The following is a 13,662-nucleotide window of genomic DNA, read 5'->3' on the forward strand; positions in this document are numbered from 1 at the left end:
GAGGCAGTTGGGAGTTTTGTACAAAACCCAAGGGCTGGGAGTTCTTCCTCCGCCTGAGCAGTGCTAGAAAAGTGGAAAGGTATATGACACCAGGGCTGTACTGCCTTACTCTGGGGCTTATACCCAGCCCCAGGACGTGTGGTCAGAAACTACACAAGACGATGTTAAGTATTATAGCATTTATTTCCAAAATATCTAAAGATGAAAAGTTGTGGATAGTGCATCCTGGGATGCCTGGGTGGACATGTTGAAACTGAGAACACCATGCGCTGGGTAGACAACAACAGAAGCCACGTGAAGAGTCACGTAAAAAAACCTATCTATCTCCTGTATTAAACCACTGTTATTTCCTACATTTCCTACATTCCCATCCTTTTCTCTCTCCACCAAAGCCACAGGCATCCCACAGGACTGGGTTATAGACCTCCGGGCCATACTCAGGCTGAACTCCCACTGAAGGCTGAAGAACCACGCTGTGACGTAAAACCCAAGCCTGCAAGCTCCTCATGTTCCTTCTCTTCAAAGAGAGCTTCGTGCATGGAGAGCTTGTAGGATATAGCCCAGAGCAAGGATGGTGCTACAAAGACAGTATTTATTATTTATAAGGCACTTCTGTGAACTCAGGGCTCAGAGGCAGAGCTGTCTATGGGGGCGAGTTTTATATGGAAAAAAAACATAGCTTGAAGAAACACTGAAAGTACTGCAGTAGGCAGAAGTCATGGCTGTAAGAGACATTCCTCAGGTTACAGAAGTCAGGCTCTCTTGGAGTTCCCATGAAATTTGCTGTGTGATTTACGGGGCAGTTTAATTACCGGTAGGGCTCTTTGAGGTGGTAGCATGCCCTAAACACCAGGCTTTTAAAGAACGAGGGGTCTTCTGAGCCAGCAATGGGTTTGCATTGCCCAGGTTCGGGCTGCGGCGTAGGCTCCCGCAGCGCTGCAGGTGCCATACGGTGATCTATAGCGTCACAGGGAAACGCCGTGGCCCCGCGGCCCGGTGCTGGGGAGCAGGGGGACGTTGTGCACCCACCCGGACACCGGTCCCCCAGCCAAGGCAGAGGGTCCCAGGCTTGCAGCCGTGCTCAGCCCCCACACGAACCCAAGGGGCTCGGGGGGTCACTGCGGCCCTGGGGCTGTCGGGGGGAGGCTGTGGCTACCAGGCTGGGCGACCCCCGGTCTTTTGGGAGGTGACCGCAGGGCACGCCAAGGCGGTGGGCAGGGTGCTCTGGGCACCCCAGGGTTGTCGGGGGCACCCCGCGGATGTCGGGTGGGCACGCTTGGGGGGATGATGCACTGCTGGGGAGGACACGCCGGGGCGGTGGCGGAGGGCACCTGGGGCTGCCGGGGGGGGGGGGGGGTACACCGGGGCTGTCGGGGGGGGAATGGGGCTGCTGGGGTGGCACAGGGGCTGTCCGGGGTGCACGGGGGCTGACGGGGGGCACCGGGGCTGCCGGTGCGTGCGCCGGGGCTGCCGGGGAGTGGGACACACACACACACACACACACGCCGGGGCGGGGGGGGGGGGGCACGGCGGCGCTGCCGGGGTTGCCGGGGCCGGGACGGCGGGGCGGCCGCTCCCGGCTGCCATTTCATCGCGCCGCCGCTCCGTCCCTCCATTTTCTCTCCGGCTGCCGGCGCTGCCGGCCCCGGCCCCGCCGCCGTCCCGCGCCCGCCGCCCCCGCTCCCGCCGTCCCCCGTTCCCCCCCCCCCCCTCCATGTAGCCCCGCGGCAGCCCCCCCACCCCCCCCCCACCCCGCCGCCCCGCACACGCCCAGCCGCGGGGCCGCCTCCCGGCATGAGGAGCTGCAAGATGGTGCGGGTGGCCAGCGTGCTGGGGCTGGTGATGCTGAGCATCGCGCTGCTCATCCTCTCCCTCATCAGCTACGTCTCCCTCAAGAAGGACAACATCTTCGGCGCGCCCCGCGCCGCCGGCCCGGGGGGGCCACGCATGTACATGTTCCACGCGGGATTCAGGTGAGGGCGCGGCGCGGACCGGAATGGCCGGCTCGGGGAGAGGGGGGATTGGGGGGGAGGGGGGGGGGGGCACGGCGCGGGTCGGGGTTGGGGGGGTGGCCGCCTTTCCCATCCCTTCCCATCCCTCCCGACCCCCCCCGCTGCCTCCCGCGCTGTTCCCGGGGAGACCCCCGGCTCGGCCCCACCGCCACGGCCCGAGCGCTCGGCGCGGCCCCTCGCCGGCAGCGGGGATGCGGCTCCCCCCCCTCCGCAACGCGCAGCCTGCCGCCCCCAACCCCCCCCCAGCGCCCACCTCCCGGAGGTGCCGCGGAGCCCTGCGGGGAGCGGGAGGGGGGCCCCGGGGACGGCGGTAGCGGGGCGGGCGTGGGAACCGCAATGCCCCGGGGGTGCCGAAAGGTGGGGAGCGGCCCGACTCCGCCGGGCCCGGCACGGCCCGGTGCGGGAGGCCGGCGCGGCGGGGAGCGGCGCGGAGCGGCCGGCGCTGTCCGCGGTGCTGATGCCGGCCGAGGCGGGCGGCGGGTCGGGCAGGGCCGGTACCGGGCTGAGGGTCTGCGTGTGCCTGCGTGGGGTCCCCTGCGGGTCTGTGTGTGCCTGCGTGGGGTCCCTGCGCTCGTTTCCAGGTCCCAGTTCGCGCTGAAGTTCCTGGACCCTTCCTTCGTCCCCATCACGAACTCCCTGACCCAGGAGCTGCAGGAGAAGCCCTCCAAGTGGGCCTTCAACCGGACCGCGTTCGCTCATCAGAGGTGAGCCTGCGGCCCCGCGGCCCCTTCCCACCGGCCCTGAGGCTGTCCCCTTCCCCCCAGGATTTAAGGAAACACAATCAGGGACGGCTAAATCCTCAGAGCACCGAGTAATTTGCCGGCGGTGAGGGACAAAGGCTGTATCAGAGCGTTTCCCCGGATGGTCACAGCTATCTTGGAAGAATTGATTATTTCAGAGCAGGACACGAGGCTGCAACGCGCATTATTTCACCAAACAGAACGTGACCCAGTTTCCCGGGGTGCGAGTGAAATTGTCATTGCTTCAAGATAAATGGCTGGGGTTTTAAAACTTGAAACAAATCGGGCTGTAACAGCCATAAAATGCCGTGTTCATGGAGGCCAAAACATGCCCAGCGAAACTTCCCAGCTAACGGCAGCTCTGAGCAAGTGCAGTGCTGCTCTGCCTTCCAGCACTGCTCCGGCCAAGGGGGCGGGCAGAGCGAGGGGTTCCGATGGTGGCCTTCCAGCCCGGATCCACTGGAGACACCCTCAGAGACACCCACCCGCACACCGCCTCCTGCCCACAGGTCGCACTGACTTTCCTGCTGTATGGCAATGGAAAGGGTTTCTCGGTTCCTTCGGCTTCCCCAGAGCTGCTCTGTACTTAATGGGAAGTTAAATGCGCTTTCAGTTTCCTCACTGTGATATGAAATTGGTGGTGTCTCGCCAACCTCTTTTATTTATTGGCTTTACTGATATATATATATCAGTAAATATATACTTTATACACTTTATATATATATTTACTTATATACTTATATATAAAAAAAAAATAAAAAATTTCCATAAAAGAAAATAAAAACATTTAGCCATTTAAGATAGCTACTACCATCTTGGACTGTAATTTTGTCCTGACAAATGCCTGCTGTTTTAGAGACCACCTTGTGACTCAGCTCACGTATCGCACCTGAGAAGCAGGAACCCAGGCCCCTTGGCCCTGCGGCCGGCAGAGTCAGGATGGGGCTGCTGCACCCCTTGGGGCTAGCGGGCAGGGCTTGGGCTTCTCTCCTCCCTCGTGGTCACTCCTCAGCACAGCAGGACAAGTAATGCCCTTCTAGTGCCAACAAGTGCTGCCCACTGCCCCTAAGGAGCCGCGGACCACAGAGAGGAGACGGCACATTGCCTGCCCCATCCTTTCCCCAGGACCTCCCAGGCTGGTGTGACAGTGGCCGCCCCTTGGTTTTGCCTCATTCCTGGCACCACCAGCTCATCCTTCATAAGTCTATCTCTGTGCCACCCCTCTGATGATTTTAGCTGATGCCACAGGATCTGCCTTTGCACTTGTCCGTTAGCCATAACCCATAATTAGGGCACCCAGTGGGACTCCATTAATGCTTAGACATTCAAGGATGCAAGCTGGAAGAAAGATTGTTTTCCATAAACATGAGCAAATAAAGTGGTATTGGTTTTCTAATTTTATGCCTTGCTAGGGAAATTCCTGAGCAGGGTTGGGTTTGTTTGTTTTTTAAGTATCCCTAATAACCCTTGAAAAAATGCCAGTGTGCTTGCCCAAATAAGACATTAAGGAATTATATTTACATAAATGGAGACCACGATTGTCACTTGTTTTTGTGATTCAACGCTTCTTAATGAGAACACAAAAAAGTACATGTATTTAAAAATTAGCTCCTGTTAATTCAGTTGGATATCCTGGACCGCTTGGTTTTGCTTCACGTACCTCGTGGCAAACATGGTACCCATCGTTACCAAAGATCTGCGGCCCAGTTCCAAGAGCGAGATGCATGCGGAGAGCTCCAGCAGAAAACCCACCCACCAGGCCTGTATCGCAGCACAAGCAGAACCGTGTTGTGCAGCACCCCGCAGCGAGGTGGCGGGGGGGTGGGGGTACTGTTAGCAGCACGCCTCAGACTTAACACAGTGAATCCAGTGTTTTAGTCCTGACACCATTCCAAGAGACACGGATATGTCCTTAGCTGGTGTCAGTCAGGACCGCCCAGTAAAGCCAAGCGGAGCTCTAGGTGGGTGAGGAGCCAGCTCCATAATTCCTATCTATGTTAATTGAAAAGTCATTGCACCACATTGCTCAGAAAACTACTATAATAAAAAAAGAAAAATTTAAGTCTAGCTGGAAAGAAAATCTCTTCACTGCAGAAAGAGGGGAAATACAATTCCATCTTTTCTTTTCTTTTTCTGTTTTATTTTAGGCAAGAAATCCTTCAGCATGTCGACGTAATAAAAAATTTTTCTTTGACCAAGAATAGCGTTCGGATTGGACAGCTGATGCATTATGATTATTCCAGCCATAAGTATGTTTTCTCTATCAGCAATAACTTCAGATCGCTGCTTCCCGACGTGTCGCCAATCCTGAACAAGCATTACAACATTTGCGCCGTGGTTGGAAATAGTGGGATCCTGACCGGGAGTCAGTGCGGGCAAGAAATAGATAAATCTGATTTTGTTTTTCGTTGCAATTTTGCTCCAACTGAGGCTTTCCAAAAAGATGTCGGAAGGAAAACCAATCTTACGACCTTCAACCCCAGCATCCTGGAAAAGTATTACAACAATCTTTTGACCATTCAGGATCGCAACAACTTCTTTTTAAGTTTGAAAAAGCTTGATGGGGCCATTCTTTGGATCCCCGCTTTTTTCTTCCACACGTCAGCAACGGTCACGAGAACACTGGTTGACTTCTTTGTTGAGCATAGAGGGCAACTAAAGGTCCAGTTGGCTTGGCCAGGAAATATAATGCAGCATGTTAACAGGTGTGTATTTTTGCCTTGCATTTAACATACCAAAATACATGTCTCTCTCTGTACAAATACAACTCTATTTTCCTATTCGTGCCTGATCTGGTGGGCACTGTCTAGCAAGCCAGGAGCAAATGCAGTTTTGTTATTGCAGTAGGGAGTACTGCAGTTATTTCTGTACAGATGTATACCCGGCACAGCAGAGGTGGGTTGATTGTTTGCACCGGGGCACGGTCCATCAGTGGGCTCTGCTCCCACCACTGCTCCCGCAGAGCCAGGAGGAGCACAGGGAGCCGAGTGAGATCCTGTGTAAGCAAAGCACCGCTTATGGAAGAGCTTGCTCTTCTCAGCTGGCGAAGAGGGATGCTGACAGACAGCCGCAGGGTGGTCCAAGGAACGCTGTAGTAAATCAAAGGAGGATAACGTTGCTACCTCTTTAACAAATGCACCTGTGAGCAGGAGCCAGGGAATTGTACTTTTCTGGATAAGGCACTACCTCTCCTGGTTAAAAACCAAAAACATTCAGAAGGAGACCACAAGAGACTATCAGTCAGGGTGCTGCTGAGGTGGTTCTGCACTCCCGGTCATTACAGACTGACCTGAAGAGCGGTCTTTGCCTTCTCCAGGCTATCAGCTGGCAGCACCGACGGTCTCCAGGCGGTAACTTTTTTTTTCTGACAGCAAGCCTGTGGCATTATTTGCACCCCAGACTAACATGCCTTTATTTTTTTCACAGATACTGGAAGAACAAACACTTGTCACCCAAGCGGCTGAGCACAGGTATTCTCATGTATACCCTTGCTTCTGCCATATGTGAAGAGATCCACTTGTACGGATTCTGGCCCTTTGGGTTCGACCCCAACACGAGGGAGGACCTCCCATACCACTACTATGATAAGAAGGGAACAAAGTTCACGACCAAGTGGCAGGAGTCCCACCAGCTGCCTGCAGAGTTCCAGCTGCTCTACAGGATGCACGGTGAAGGACTGGCCAAACTCACCTTGTCGCATTGTGCCTAAGAACCTAAATCTTGAAGTGCCAAATGATTGTCTAAAAAGTGCCCAAAACCGAATTAAACATTCTTCGGATATAATTCTTAAAAAAAAAACAAACCACCCTAAAATATTTTCCATAATATAAAGATGCTTTTTAGTCACCCTCATCAAAGGGTTTAAGCATATTTAGCAGTGCAGAAGCATTTATCAAATTCTGTGGATGCTGTTCATGCAGCAGCAAATTTGAAATATTTTGCATTTATAGATATGCCGCTAAGTATGTTTTAAGATATTTTCGTATTTTAGCATTCCACTAAATGCCCTAAATCTCTTAATTTTATTGTTCCTTCCCGATTAGAACTAGAAATGCTAATTTTAAAAGGTTTTGCTTCTTTTGTATATGTTGCTATCAATAGCTCAGCATACATATATTGCCGTGGCCGATCGAGAAAGCCACTCTGAATTCCAGTTCATCGTCACTTGCAAGTTCTTCAGCGTGGATCCTGATTTCCACCGCTTGCATATTTTCATATTTACCGAATTTTACATTTTTTAAAGAATAATGTGAAGAAGAAGGTCACAATATGGCTCATACCTTAGCTAGGCGTTTATATCGCTCTCAGAATACTTCAGCATTTTAATTCAATTCGGGCCAAATCCTGGTCCAAATTAGACAGGCTGAAACATGGTCATTCCCATCCGTGTGATACTAGTTGATTTTAAAGTGAAACCACCACAATAAAGAGCATTAGGCTTCTCTGGAGACGTGTTGGGTGAGAAGAGCCCCAAACCCCGGCGCAGGCACCCTTCCCCCTGCGCCCGCTCTCCGCACCCTCCGACGACGGCGGGGTCCTTTGGGAGGACGATCCCCCCAAGTGGGGAGCACGGGGGCTCCCGCCTGTCCCTTCGCACCCGCCGGGACCGCCGGCACTCCCCGTTTTCCCCTCTCCCTGTGTGCACGGTCCCGTCGCGGGCTGCACCCCACGGCGCTGTGGGGCACGGAGCCGGCCGGGCACCGCGGCCGCCCCGGTGAGCTCTGCCGCATGGGACCCCATGTTTCCCCTCGCAGAGCTGCAAGAGCAGGCTCTCTTTGTATTTCAGTACATCCTACCCAAAATGCCATCCATCCCGTGGCGGCGATGGGGCGTATTGCCCAGCGATGCCGGGTCTGCGGGGAGCGGTCATAGCCCTCGTCATTAGCCCAATTGATGGCGACGGGGCAGACGGGCAAGCGGGGCTGGCTGCGCAGGGACCGGCTGGCCAGGCGATAAAGGCAGCCTGGGCGCCGGGATTTTTAGAAATGGTTTTTTAAAGAGAAGTGAGCACGGCAGGAGCACAGGGAAGAGGAAATACAGTTACCAGATTTCCCCATTTACATCTCTCAATCCATGGTCAGACAGGTGAATTAGTGGCCCCATTTTCCACTCACCAACAGCCACCCAAGGCAGCCAAAGGAAGACACGGCTTCCTCAGTACCGCTGAAAATCAGGCTGTTTGTGGAGAGGACAAACCTTAGGGTCACTTAGGGTTTGAAAATGTTGGCCATTATGTCTCAGGATAAAGGAGCCTGTAAAATAACTGGGTTTCTTAGTACAACAAGTATACTTACAAGTATTTTAACATTTTTCTACTGTTCTCTATGACACTGAAAACCGACTATACACTGAAAGAAGATGCAAAATCCAATTTAAAACCATACTTTAAAATGGCACATTTTAATTTTTCTCAGCCTCTTTACCTACAAGCAGACGTAGGAGGTGAGGAAGGAGATCTCGAGTACAGCACCAAACCTGAGCGGCCCGGAGCATCTCCCGGTGCCCGCCGCTGCCCCGCCGCGGCACCACAGCTCCCCTGGCCCCCGAAGCTGGGTCCCGCCTCTCCCCCACGCCCCGGGTGGAGAAGGAGCTGGCGGCTTTCTTCACCATTTTCATTATCCCACATTTTCTGGCTTTTGCTTTTTCAAAGGCTGTTCAGGGCTGGGGCGCGCTGCGGGGGGCCTTGGGTCTCCCCCGTGCCGCAGCATGCACAGACCCGCTCCCGCAGGGAACCGCGGCGCTTCCCTCCCCAGCTGCCAAACCTGGCTCAGCGTTCCCGGCGGCTCTGGCTCCCCGTGCTGTCGTGTCGGTCCTGCGCTCATCACCGTTCCTACAGCAGAGTACGACCTCTAGCAACTGTTATTATGAAGACATAGTTGTGCAGTGGTGGTGGTGTCTTATGCCGTATGGTGCCATACGAGTCGTTCTTGATATTATCGCGTATTATTTGTGTCGTAGTCGCGCGCGAGAGTCCCGGCCAGGGAGCGGGGTTTGGCTGTGCTGGGCGCAGACCCCTGCAGAAGGGGGAAGGACCGAGCGCCCCCGACCCCCGCGGGCCCTGTCGGTGAGGGTTGCCGGATCGCATCCTCTGGATGCCTGGACCGCGCGTCCGAGTGGGTAGCGGGGACCTGTGGGGCCTGGAGCGGCCGAGCAGCACCAGTCCCGACAGAGTCCTGCGGGAACCCTTCTTGAAGTACTGGAGCACACGGATTGGTTTTGCCCAAAAACAGAAAAAGAGAAGTTGCGCAGGAAAGGAAGAGTTCTGAACTAGTTGTTAATGAAGTACAGTAACGAATCATTTCCGATATCAGTTCCTACTGAGCTGTACAGCAGACTCACGTTCGCTAAGGCAGGCGGATCGCTTTGCAGGTCACCGAGGCGCATGGTGAAGGTGTGCTCAGCGGCCAGGAGCCAGCTGGGCAAAGAGCCCACTGGGGGACAAGGGCCACCCCAAACCCTGAGTGACGCCTTGTGGTTAGTGCCAGATACTTTAATTCAGAGGCATTTTATCAATTTCATGTAGGGAACGATCATTTTTAATTAGCAAATTAAAGAAACGTGAACTATTATTATTCTGTTGGCATGAAAGCGCAGGCCAATGTGCTCTATACAGTTTTCGGCTGCTGGCTCCCAACGGGAAATTGCACTGGCAGATCCTGCTTGGCTGCTGCACGGCGTTTACATGACGTAACTACTTTAAATTAGATGTAGTCGCAAGTAAACATTCATTAGCCTGAACATAACGTATTTCCGTCCGTGCGTCTCCAGGAGGCCCTTTTTGCAATGGGGATGCTCAGCCTGGGGCGAGCTGGTTCATGCACATCTCCCCCGGTGGCTCCGCGCACCTCCTCCCCTGACAGCAGCGGGACCGCTGGCAGGGCAGGGATGCAGGTGAGAGCATGGGACGTTAGCACGTCCCGTGCAGACACAGATGCACGTGCCAAGTAACTGCATAGTGAAACCGGGATGGGAAGGTCTCCAGAGTCAAACTGGCTGCGGGTGCGCTGTGAGATACTGGGAGGCCGTATGGGATGGGCTACTTGCTCGGACCCAACCCTGTCCCCAGCGTCCCCAGAGAGGGCTGGTGGCAGAAGTGGGTTTCCCTGTGCTGAAGGCGCTGCAAGGGCTTGCGTGGCTGCCGCACCTGAGCGGCAAAGCATATGTGGAGCTGGTTCGGAGAGAGCTGCAGTGTCCTCCCTCTCCCCGAGAGCCTGTGCGGGAGGAGAAGGTGTCGGTTCTGGCATGCCCGAGGGCCTCGGTTGGTTGTTCCTGAGCAGTACGCTTCATCTCTCCTGCTTTAGAGCACCCGGGAGAGAAGACAAAATGTAAAAATTAGACGTTGAAACCAAAAACCTAAATTGTGCCGAGGCAGTTTTTTTCATTTTTCATAATTTATATTTTTAAATTTAATTTCCCTTCTTAATCACGGTAAACTTGGGAAAACCGCCCACAGCTGGAATTTCTGTTCTCCCCACAACTCGCACCCCCAGCCTGTTTCCCATGGCTGTGCTCGGGAGGTCTGCGATGCCCCGCTCCCCCCCAGCCCGCAGAGCACCAGGGATGCAGCGCCGCACGTGCCCCCAGATTGTGGAGAGGATGGTGGTGGAAAGGTGTTTTAATGCACAGTACCTTAGTTTGATTTTGCTTTATTTAAGCAAACAGTCTCAGGTTCATCCCGCTTGCAGTGAGGTCCCGTTATGACTGAAGGCAGCAGATCCCACCGGGGGGGTCTCTGGAGGGACCCCCGGCACTCTGCAGCCCCCTCTCGCCCCCACAGAGGGACGGGACCCCCCCGTCGGTCCTGGGGGATGGCCCTGGCACCACAGCTGGAACTTTCCAGAGGCACAAAGAGGCACCAACTGCAGAGAAGGAAGCATGAAAACAACTGCAAATATTCGGAAATGGGAATACAGAAAAATTATTGACAGAGCGCCATATTATATCATTGATTTTTAAGCAAAACTCCCCATCGATTTTTCAGAACCACATTGAACATTTCAGAATCATTGATTTTAATGGGGAGTTCTGCCCCAAAATCAATGGCGCAATACAGCCCAAAGTAAATTGCTTCTTAGTATCAATATTTTTTGTCCAAGCTCTTGCAATATGGAAAACCGTCTCAAAATGTGCATCTTTTGGTTTTGCCTGTTTTCTTAGATGCTCTTTGAATTCTGCTTTTATAGAGAGACCAGAGGGGAAGGGCAGCTTGTGCCGACTGGTGAGACCAGCAGCGGCCCAGGGTGGGGTCTGCTCCCCCAGGCAGGCAAAGACCCTGGTGATACCTTGCAGTCGGACTGGGCTCTTTCCCAAACCCTGATTTTCAGGGGCACTGCGCATCCCAGAGCGGCAAAGTGGGGTGACCCCCCCCCAGCTTTTGCACTGACAGGTCTGGGCTTGGCGTCCTTTTCTCACTGCACCGGGCTTATGGCACACGTAATTCTGGTTTTGTAGAAAATGAGGTCTCTCTTTGAGCTGGTGGAAGTCAGTGCTGGGTGGCGGGGAGGAGCCCTCGGCGCTGGCTGGCGTCCCTCAGCTCCGAGGTGCCCTCGGAGAAGGTCCAGGCTTGGCCGCTCGTGGTGGGCTGCTGGACTGCGGGAGGAAGGCGATAGATTGTGGGGGGGGTCTGATGGAGAGGTGAGGACTGGAGGGTGCTGAGAAGACAGCAGCTGAGGAGGAGAGGCTCTCTGGATCTGCCTCTTGCCGGCAGAAAACACTTTTCCATTAAACAACCAAGCGGCTCCCGACGGCAAACGTGGCTCCCCGGAGCAGGGAGATGCCGGCTGCCACCCTCCTGCTCAGGACAGTAAATGGCACCTGCATTCCGTGTCACCTTGGCTAGACTCTTCCTTCCCTTCTGTTGGGCCCAAAATCTTCCTGCCTCTGCCTACCTAAACGAATTCCTGATGGTTCAGGGAAAATACTCACTATCGTTACTGAATGTCTAGACAAGCAAATATAGCTAACTGCAAGTATGCGTAATGCAATGTGATCAATATGTGTAAGTACAAAACATTTTCATTTACAAAATCAAGAGAAGTCCTTCTGACTAGCTCCAAGGGAAGGGTCTGGTGGGACGCAGACCCCACTCGGCCCTGGGCTGCCAGGACAGTGACCCAGGCGCTGCGGGCAGCCGGAGGCGAGCGGTGGCCGCATCCTGCTCCAGCCCCTCTGACGATGGGATGGGTGCTGAGGACCCGCACCCGCAGCAGGGACCGTCAGTGGGAGCTCGGGGCAGGCGCTGTGTGGGGCTGGGTGCTGCGGTCGGGGGGGGATCGGGCCGCCGGGCAGGGGATGTGAAGAGGGGGTGTACATAGGAGTGGAAATACGTGTGTTACCTTCTCTTCTTTTATACATCTTGGGTTTGTATTTTCATTGCTTGCATCTTTTCAGTGAATGGTAGCGAGATACATTAAAACAAAGTCATTTTGGCTACCGGTTTTAATTGTGGAGTATACCAAAAAGCAAGCGTTTGTGAAATAAAACTAACTGTGAATGGAGGTTGCAAAAAACAGATCGTTTAGAAAAAAGCAGGTTTTCTGTAAATGAATGTGTCTTTATTCTAATGGCTATACAGTTCAATGCCTGATGGAGTTGTTTTCAATAAAAAGAGATAAATACTTTAAAAAAAAAAGAAAAAAAAATGCCATAATTGTAATAAAGGATTCATTATTTAATGCCCATACTAAAAGCATTATTTATTTTTAAATGGCTAATGTTCATAAAGGGCCAGGGCACAGTCTCAGGTGAATGGCAAAGCCGCACATGGTGTGAAATACGTTGCAAGCAAAGCTGGCGTTCAGCCTGGCTGCCTCTGTGGTGTCGGCGGGGCCGGGATTGGGCCCGCAGGCTGATGTGTTTCGTGCCAGATGTGGTGCCAGCCCCCCGGCCCGAGCGTGGCTTGCGCAGCGCATCGTGCCTGTGAACACGTGGGCACGCTGGTGAGCAAGGCCCTGGCGCTTCTCGTGACGGAGTGCCGCATCCTCGTCGTGAGCATCGTTTGTGGAGAACAACGCGATGATTCATTTGGGATCTCTCAGCAATGTGATTCTTTGGTGTGAATGTGCCTGCAACATTGACTCATGTGCCAAAACACGATATTGAATGCATTGTTTTTAAATAAAATGTTTTATTGTGCATTGAAAGCCTGTAAAACTCAGCTGTGTCTGCTTCTTGTTCTTACTATTTCCTGAACTGCTTACTGCCAGTAATAACAACGGGCCTGCACCGGGAGGGTTTCCGCGCTGTAGGCACACTCAGCCGAGCGCCAGATCTTCATTTTCATCAAAAAGCTTCCCATATTTTAAAGGATACGCTGTGGGGTTGGAAACATGCTCAAACTGTATGAGAGCATGCCACACACACTCCACCCTAGCAAAACGCGAGCACGGCTTCACGCAGCCCGAGTTTTATTTCAGGTGCCGGACTAAGAGGAGCGGGTGGTGAGGGGCAGGGTTTGGGCCAGGCCCCCGCCGTTGGTTCCTCCCAGGACACCGGTGACAGATGCCCCGCGGTCGACACGGCACCTGCTTTGCTCAGCCCCGTGCCTGGCATACGGATCTCCACGGAGGGCCCCGGTGCCGCCCGAGGCGCAGCCCACCGCCCGCCCGGCCGGGCTCGCTGGCTCGCTCCCCGTGCCCGCGGCCTCAGCACCGCGTCTCCGCAGCCACGACGGGGCAGGCGGACCGGCTGCCGTTATCCCCCGCCGCGCCCGGCCAACAGGCAGGGTTCCCCCCGACTCCTTCGGCACCGTGCTGATGAGCGAAAATTACCCTTCCTGCGAACGAGCCCAAACAGCTAATGGTCTCTCCCACCGTAACTGATTTTTTTTTCCTCCTGAGTGTGTAAACACAGAGACTATTCGCAGATTCAAGCACACTTACCGACTCGACGATAATCCAGCTGAAATAACT

At 54.2% G+C, this 13,662-nt stretch overlaps 1 protein-coding gene across 2 annotated transcripts; it reads left to right on the forward strand.

Moving 5' to 3' along the window:
* Positions 1-1,760: 1,760 nt before the first annotated feature.
* ST8SIA3 (ST8 alpha-N-acetyl-neuraminide alpha-2,8-sialyltransferase 3) lies at positions 1,761-13,074 on the forward strand. 2 transcript variants are annotated; one of them, XM_049795829.1, is made up of 5 exons: positions 1,761-1,973; positions 2,594-2,716; positions 4,900-5,457; positions 6,179-6,222; positions 10,910-13,074. In XM_049795829.1, exons 1-5 carry the CDS (start codon positions 1,795-1,797, stop codon positions 10,918-10,920), a joined length of 915 nt encoding a protein of 304 aa, XP_049651786.1. In that variant the 5' UTR covers positions 1,761-1,794; the 3' UTR covers positions 10,921-13,074. The 2 variants fall into 2 exon arrangements, with proteins under 2 accessions (XP_049651786.1, XP_049651785.1); XM_049795828.1 differs by lacking the exon at positions 10,910-13,074 and having other exon boundaries at positions 6,179-7,654.
* The last annotated feature ends 588 nt before the right edge of the window (positions 13,075-13,662 follow it).

Source organism: Accipiter gentilis, chromosome Z (genome assembly GCF_929443795.1).
Source record: "Accipiter gentilis chromosome Z, bAccGen1.1, whole genome shotgun sequence".
Taxonomy (NCBI): Eukaryota; Metazoa; Chordata; class Aves; order Accipitriformes; family Accipitridae; genus Astur; species Astur gentilis.

What these genes read in the sequence shown, in the direction of transcription:
- ST8SIA3 (XM_049795828.1), top strand. Translation starts at nt 1,795, where the DNA reads ATGAGGAGCTGCAAGATGGTGCGGGTGGCCAGCGTGCTGGGGCTGGTG. An exon ending in ATGTTCCACGCGGGATTCAG is followed by an intron (nt 1,974 to 2,593) that starts GTGAGGGCGCGG and finishes GCTCGTTTCCAG; the next exon opens with GTCCCAGTTCGCGCTGAAGT. An exon ending in ACCGCGTTCGCTCATCAGAG is followed by an intron (nt 2,717 to 4,899) that starts GTGAGCCTGCGG and finishes GTTTTATTTTAG; the next exon opens with GCAAGAAATCCTTCAGCATG.